This window comes from Lycium ferocissimum, chromosome 6 (genome assembly GCF_029784015.1).
Source record: "Lycium ferocissimum isolate CSIRO_LF1 chromosome 6, AGI_CSIRO_Lferr_CH_V1, whole genome shotgun sequence".
NCBI classification, from domain to species: domain Eukaryota; kingdom Viridiplantae; phylum Streptophyta; class Magnoliopsida; order Solanales; family Solanaceae; genus Lycium; species Lycium ferocissimum.
This window is the reverse complement of record NC_081347.1, coordinates 73,040,993-73,049,130: the sequence shown is the minus strand read 5'-3', so window position 1 is coordinate 73,049,130 and position 8,138 is coordinate 73,040,993. Positions and strand designations below refer to the sequence as shown.

At 33.6% G+C, this 8,138-nt stretch overlaps 1 protein-coding gene across 3 annotated transcripts; it reads left to right on the top strand.

Moving 5' to 3' along the window:
- Positions 1-3,191: 3,191 nt before the first annotated feature.
- Positions 3,192-7,714, top strand: LOC132060378 (zinc finger protein 4-like). 3 transcript variants are annotated; one of them, XM_059453413.1, is made up of 3 exons: positions 3,192-3,398; positions 6,188-6,600; positions 6,979-7,714. In XM_059453413.1, exons 2-3 carry the CDS (start codon positions 6,298-6,300, stop codon positions 7,414-7,416), a joined length of 741 nt encoding a protein of 246 aa, XP_059309396.1. In that variant the 5' UTR covers positions 3,192-3,398; positions 6,188-6,297; the 3' UTR covers positions 7,417-7,714. The 3 variants fall into 3 exon arrangements, with proteins under 3 accessions (XP_059309396.1, XP_059309397.1, XP_059309395.1); XM_059453414.1 differs by having other exon boundaries at positions 3,192-3,408; XM_059453412.1 differs by having other exon boundaries at positions 3,193-3,391.
- The last annotated feature ends 424 nt before the right edge of the window (positions 7,715-8,138 follow it).

The window sequence follows — 8,138 nt, the reverse complement described above, 5'->3', positions numbered from 1 at the left end:
TCTAATTCATGAGAAGGCCAAAATGTATTGCTAGGATTTGATGGGTAATGGCCTCTTTGTGGTAAAGACATGAGGCAGCTAAGCGGTACAAGACATTCATGAAGGCATAATCAGCAGTGAATGTATTTCTGTTGTTGGTCTATTGCATAAACGTTGTCTAGTCTATTAAAATAATTATAAATCTGAAATATTCATCTTCAACCTCAAGCTCAAGCTCAAATGTGAAATGTTTATCTTTTACCTCAAACTCAAATGAAGTTGTACGCAAAACTACCTTAAATCTTCTCAAAACTCCCTTAAATTTGAGATTTAGACTCCTCAAAAGATTCCAAACAAAATCCAATAACACCTACTTGAAATAAATCACTCCTTCATAAAATCAATTTTTCAAGTTTGAAGCTCAAGCTTCAACAATGGCTATCCTCAAGCTCAACTATGAAATTCAATACAAAATCACCTTAAATCTTCTCGAATATCTCTACAATTTTAGATTTAAATCCATCAAAAGATCCCCAATAAAATTTAACAACACCACTTGAAATGAAGCACTCTTTCAAAGACTCATTTTTTCAAGCTTGAAGGTCACAACCCCAACAAAAGCTGTCAATGGAGTATATTTCAGATGTAGGAGGAAAAAACGTGGGAATTAATGGAGAGAGGAGAATATAATTTTTTTTTATAAGGTAAAAGATATATTTTTAGATTTTTATTTTGGTTTGTTTTATTATTTCTTATTTTGGATCAGAAGGGTATTTTTTAAAACTTGGGGGATTGTTTGACAGCCTGGAATAGTTTTTGTTTTATTATTTTACTGTTTTTTTATTTTTTAAATCCTTCGACGAAAATGTATTTTTTTTAAAACTTGGGGGCTTGTTTTGGCGCCCCAATAACTTATCTCCACTTAATTAGCCTTAATCCTAAATGGGGTCCAATTACCTAATAATTAAAACTTGGGATCCAACTTCCAAATAAAAACTTGCTTGTGGCCCTGTCACCACACTGCCCCTAGTTTCAAGTTATGTGATGTAGTTTGACTGAGTACATAATTTAAGAAAGAGAAAAATTATTACAATTTATGATCTAAAATAATGCATAAATATTTGCACGGCTATAAATCATCCAATTAAGTATAAAAAGAAATATTCATAGTTATATATATATATATATATAAAAGTAATCGTTGTGTTCAGATTGCTTTTGCACCCCTCTACTAATTTTAGAGGTACGTGCTACTTTATACTAGCACAAATATGACTAATTGTCTCAATTAAAGTTTGAACAGATAAAAAGACATCATCTTATACTTTTGCCTCCATCAAATTTTATAAATATTATCTTTAAAAATAAATACTTTAATTTAAGAGAAAGTAATTAATGAGAGGTTGAACAAACTGCACCAGGCATGTGGTCTGTGTGTTTTGGTACGCAGAAGCAGACTGTATAATAAGGAAACAAACAAAAAAAACTTATTGTTCTATATATGCAGTCTGCAATACTGCATGGTGAATGAATGGAACAAAAAAATGAACTGAAATATTACATTATGAGAGGCATGGTGGACATGCAACCAAAATAGAAAGGTAGGTTAGTGACTGGTGACGGTATATATGAATTCACCACTACGAAATTAAGTCTATTTTCCCCTTTATCGTGGCAAAAGGTGAAATCATGATTTAAAGTTAGGGTGTATTTGATTTGATATAAAATATTTTGACCTAATAAGTTTTCTTTAAGTTGATAATGAGCTAATAGGAAAGAGCAGGAGATCATGAAAAGCATTTCCACACACACAAAAAAAATTATTTTTTGCAAAGAAAGTTATTTTCTTACTTAGTAAGCAAACAATATTAATAGTCGAAGAGTATCTATATATAATTTAGGTAAATACTATTGGTCGGTGGGGTGAGAGCCTGGTGGGTTTGGATGCGGGGTATTGGGGGTAGGCATGAGACAATCATGAAATACCACTATGGAGCTAATTTCCCCTACTATCATCAATGAAAGTTTTTCTAAGCTTATTTTCCTAGAAAAAATATTGTGCGAAAATAACCAATCGAATATAAAATATTTTTCTCCATACCAAACACACATTTAATGGGTTTAAATTTTAAAATTCTTAACATTAAACTTCTTATATTTTTGATAAAATTACGGGTTCATATCATTTAATCATAACTAAATGGAAAACGTCAATACGAAAGATATATAATTTATATTATTGGTTTGATTTAAATATCAGATATGAAAAAAAGAATATCCAAAATTATAAGAGGAACAATTGTGGGAAGTCAGAGGGTCAGAGAAAAGATATTTTGAGTTAAACTAAAGAAAAAGAAAAAGACATACTACAACTCTCTCCCATGTTTGTTAAAAAATGGTGAGTTTCAAGAAAATCCAGAATAGATCATGGCTAAGCTAAAAGGATGAGATTCTAAGTGAAAAGAAAGCCAAAAAAACAGTTATACTATATAGTCATTCATGTCGTTAGTCCCACCAAAGATTCTCTGTCGTCTTCTACTTTATTCTAAATATTTTCCTCACAAATTGTGTCTACTTTAAAAGTGATTATAACCAAAAGAGACAGTACACCTAAAGTTTTGAAAGGGGGTGAGGTTCAGCGACGGAATCAGAATTTTTACTAAGATAATTTAAAATACAACAAAGTAAACATGAAAGAAACCAGTAGGACATAAGGGCATTCAGATCATGAACCCCTTACGGTACCTTAGATAATTCCCTTAATGTGTATGTCTAACACAGTAACTAAATTATTGAAGAAAATATTGGAGCAACGACAAAGCCGTCTCCGCATAACTTAAAGGTCATGGGGGTTTGAGTCGTGAAATCAACCATTAATACTTACCTTAGGTTTCCTGGATAATTACACTCCCTTAAGGTACGACTCTTTCTCGAATCCTGCATGAATGCGAGATGCTTCGTACATCACTTCGTTGATCTCTTTTACTAGCTATATAGATACGTATACATAGATGATAAGAAAAATGAAAATATTGGGTATAAATATATATAACGTTGACGCCGCTTATAATGAAAATCATGCAAACCCACTCACATCCGAATTGCTTCTTTTTAAGGTTAAATTGCTTAGTTTGGTGGACACACGTGATGACCGATAAAAAAAAAAAAAAAAAAAAATACCATCCCCCCACCCGCCCCACAAACTGAACTTGGGTTTCACATAATTAAACATGAAAGAAGACCTCCATATCCCCACTCCTAAAGTTCCTTTTTCTTGTACATAACTTTGAAAGTGTGGACCTATATTATACAGCACCATATTTTGTCCTTTGATGAAAAGTACTATTGGTACCACTTAACAACAACAACTTCCCCCTCCTCTTCAAGAACATGTGTATGCTTGCCTGCACAGGTATCTTGTTAGTACTAGTAATTTATTTTGTTCTTGTATATACTTTAGTGAATTTAAATTTTGATCTTTATTGGGGTATTTCTACTCAAATTTTTTATGTGTAGTTGTTGGTTAATTTTGTCTGTCTTTTTTAGCTCGGATTTTGGTGAACAAGCATATACAATCTTACATTCTTACTGCTTCTTCAATCTTGTGTACTTTCAAATAGTGAAGTGTTTTAGTTTGTAAAGAAATAATAGTCTATTTATCTAAATAAAATCTTTGTGTGTATCCTATGCAATTCTCTTTACATCGTGATGAAAATCCTCAACTGTTTTATGTTTGCTTTAATTGTATTTCTTTTCTTTTCGACCAATCTTGAACTTTGATCATAAAAGACTTTCTGTATATTCAGCAAGAGATGGAGTGGGAGAGAGAGAGAGAGAGGGAGAGACTAGATTTTGTGCAAGATATTATCATGTCTTGTTGCAAATTTGAAGCTATATAATAAACTTGATAAGTTTACGAAGGAGTGTGTATATATAAATCTAGTTTCAAATTAAGGTGAGAGAACCTTTTGTTAATCTCTTCTTCAATAACCATATAGTATCTTATATGGTTAGTTGTGTACTCAATAACTTATCTTGTCTCATCAATAGTTGGAAAATTGTTGCAAATGGAATTCAGTTGTTCTTATTATTATTATTTTTTTTTTTTAGGCTTTCAGGATCAAAAATTATAGAAGACAATAACTTCTTTAGAATTGATTGCTAGATGAGCTTTCGATCACCTAACCTCCCTCCATCCTTAACCAGATGTCTAGGGTTTAACTCTTAGGAATTAAAAAAAAAAAAAAAACTCTATTAGGGAGCTCTTCCCTTTTAGCTGGCCATACACATCTCGAATCTAATATAACTAGGCCCATGAGTCCCGAATACCAGACTATTTAAAAAAAAAAAAAAAAAAAAGATGAGCTTTAATGTTTTATGTTACTGTACCTTATATTTCTGACAGATCTCTGAGGTGCCCTACTTGGCTACTTGTCCAAGGGTCAGATGACTCATGAGCTTTATTTGGAAAAAAAATCATGGTTTTAGTGATTAAAATTAGAAAAATATGGATGTTAATCATTTTTTCTTCTGTATTGACCTTGCGAATTTCCCATCCCACAAATGGTAGAACTTGATCATAACTCTTAACTTAAATTCTAATCAGCTGAAGTTTGATCACGTTCAAGTATCACTTAACTAAGTTTTAGTTTCAAAATATTAGTTGGGGTTGGTTACATGAATCCTTTATATTCGTTCCATTTCTATGGAGCTCATTTCTTTCAAATAGTAAATAATTTCTCTTTTAAACAAACCTAATCTAAGTGCAAACAATAGCTAAAACTTTAATCCCAGCTAGGTCGGATCGCCTATATGGATCATTTGCTTCCATTGTATTTTATTCTTAGTTAAGTTCGTACTGATTTCAAGAGATTGTTGATCTTTTAAGGTACCTTACTTCCATAGGATTGATATGCACCTTGTCTCGTTTTAGTATCTTCAAATCATAGTATCCGACCTTCACATTACTTCATTTAAAGGTCTATGTAGGACATGGTAGAAACATCTCAGACGATCTTCTTCCATTTTATCCTCTATGTGTGCTACTTGCACGCTTTGCTCACTCATTTGACCATTTCTACTCTTCTCAATCTTATTTGATCGCATATCCATCCTAGCATTCACATTTTTAAAACAATTATCTTGTGGTTATTTTGAGCTTCTAAGACTCAACATTTACTCCTATAATATTAGTATTGCCGATCTCAGGATTGTTCTATAAAAACTTGCGTTTTACTTTGAGGTATCTTTCGATTGCATAGTCCTCTTATAACTTTCCTCCAGCTTAACCATCATATTTAATTCAATGCGTTACAATCTTGATTTGTTATAGGAGTATCATTTTGTTGGAAGATTGAGTCAGAACATTTGAATTGTATGCGTTTAGGAAACACAATCTTATTTAATCTAACTTCATCGCTGTTCTTCTTACAGAGACTACATCATACTTTCCCAGTTTCTTCTGGGATTAATAAATTACATACAAATCAAATGACAAAGCAGAATGAATGCTCTTTTCAAACAGTCAACTTATACAGAAAAAGAAAAACCATTTATATTCAATTTATTATCTTGGTAGTTGTCTACAATTATGGTGAGAATGTGTGTGTAGTGAGATCAAGTAACAATTTGGCCATCTAGTCACAATTTGCTCAGAGCTCACTTAACAAAGTTCTGTGCCTTATTTGTTTTTGACTACTATGTTTCTCAATCTATTGATTGCGGGTAGTAGCCTATCAAATAAATCAGATCAAATTCAAATGTCACTTGAGTTCTTTTGCAGAAGTTTGTAGATCTACAAAAGTTCAATGGTCCTAAGGGAAAAAATTATCCACGACCAAATCATCTGGCTAGTTTGTGTCGTATGTTTAACTAGTATTTCGCGTATATCTGGCCTCTAATTGCTGTCGCGAAGCTTTAGTTATAAATTTTTGACAATAAAATGAGTTTCAGCTGTCTGCTATAGTGCTATATAGCCAGAGATACACTTTGAAGCAGTTTATTTTAAACACAGATATGGTTGTTGCATTGATCAGATATTTTTCATATGTTGCTCTGACTTTTCAACAATGTCGAGGGCGCAATTTGGATCCTCCAAAAGTAGTGTATTTTTGGAGGATCCGACATAGGTGCAGATACATTTTTGGAGAGTCCGAACAACATTGAGTTTTTTTAGGGAAATGACATGTTATTTTCTTGTCACGTGCAGGACGACCTTAGTAATGCAGATGTAGTCCATTGGTTTTGTTAAATCTTGTTATTGATCACTAAATTCCGCAAAACTGTCCTCCATTGTAACGGATTTTAAACCGAATTAAAATGGAAGCATCAAAATTCGACATTGAATTACAAGCCTTATCTGGAAATGATTCTGATATAACAAGCCAAGTTGCTTCCAACATTGAGTTTTCTCAATTAAGTTCCGAACCTGTTTCACTTGGTTTATCACTCGGCCTTAATTCTGGTATCGACGAGTTGGCCAGCCAAGATTCAATAGGATTTTCAGTATCCAGCACGTGCGAAAGCAGCAATGAACTCGCAGCATCACCAAATTCAGGAGAAGCAGCAGTTAGAAGAGTTTTCACTTGCAATTTCTGCAAGCGTAAATTCTACAGCTCACAGGTAAGGGTGTCAATTGGGCTAGTTGAGCTCAATTTGAGCGCGTTAAAATGGGCTCAGTTAATAAATGAGCGGAGTATTGACCCGTCCAAAAGTTACTTGGACTGAAATGGGCTAAACACCCGCGCAATTCTTACCAAGTTTTAATTTCTTTGTTTGTCTTTTATAATTTTTTTAGTACCTACTAATATTTTTTTTCTCGATATTATAGCTATATATAATATATCAAAATAAAAAATCTTTTCAAAAATATTTTGACAATATTTCTCATGGGTCAGTTTGGGTTACACATCAACCCAATTTTTTGATGTTGAAATGTGCTAAGCTACTAAATGGGCGTGTCATGTTTTCATGAGCTTCATTTTCCACCCCTACTCACAGGCACTTGGCGGTCACCAGAATGCTCACAAACGAGAGAGAACATTAGCAAAACGAGCTATGAGGATGGGGATTTTCTCAGAAAGGTATGCTAATTTAGCTGCTTTGCCATTGCACGGGTCCACTGCACGGTCGTTAGGGATCAAAGCGCATTCGTCAGTGCACGGATTTCCACCAGCAATGGGATCACTTGATTTCAGGACGAGCGCGAGATTTGAATATGGACACCAGTATCAGCAGGGCCCGCCATTATACGTGGAGGATATCGATGGGGCTGATCAATTATTATGGCCTGGCAGTTTTCGTCAAGTAACTAACACTGATTGCTCTGATCATCGTCCTACGATTACTTTTACTGGATGTTCGAACGTGAATTCTGTAGAGTGGACTCCATCTGTCGAAAAAGATGAATTGACACCAGATCTCACACTGAGGCTTTAGGCTGTTGAAACTGAAAAATGTGTGTATTATGGAATATATATATAACTTAACGAACGATATGTGCTCGTCTCCATATCCTTGTATTCGAGATCTTTGCTCCAGTACCAGCTCAGGTCAGTGTATTGGGAATATTGTTAGTTGATTGTTGTACAATGTATTGATAAGACTTGCAACAATGGTCCAATTTTAGTATTTACTTTTCACAAATGTTGCTACTGTATTAAGTAGGTTATGATTGTAATTGACAAATTCCATGGTGTGTAATCTTAATCCTAATAGAGAAACAGAGTTTTGTGTTTGTACTAATGCCCTGGATAGTGTATGTATACTGCAATTGTAATTATTTTTCCTCCAAGCTCTAACAGTATTAATATGAGTAGCACAATGTGCACACAAATCAATTTGTAAAACTGATTTGTTTTGATTGCAAAAACTTAATGTCTTAAATTTTTTTCAGAACTTCGAAGCACGTATATCATTCAGCTATTATCCTCGCATTTCAGACGCTCCAACACGATAAATTTTCATTTATGTCATTTAGCTATTATCCTCGCAATTCAGACGCTCCAATGCGATAAATTTTCCTTTTTCCTGGTGCGAGTTACCATCCAGAATATATTAGGTAAAAAAACTTGCAACTTTGTTATACATAGGCACTTGTGACAATCCAGAATGAGATTTGTTGTATCAAAGTGTCTATCTTTGTTCTCTCCTCATGTTCT

Excerpts from the sequence above, each read along its gene's own strand:
- LOC132060378 (XM_059453413.1), top strand. The coding sequence starts at position 6,298 with ATGGAAGCATCAAAATTCGACATTGAATTACAAGCCTTATCTGGAAAT. Across the intron at positions 6,601-6,978 it reads GTAAATTCTACAGCTCACAG|GCACTTGGCGGTCACCAGAA; the intron begins GTAAGGGTGTCA and ends CCCTACTCACAG.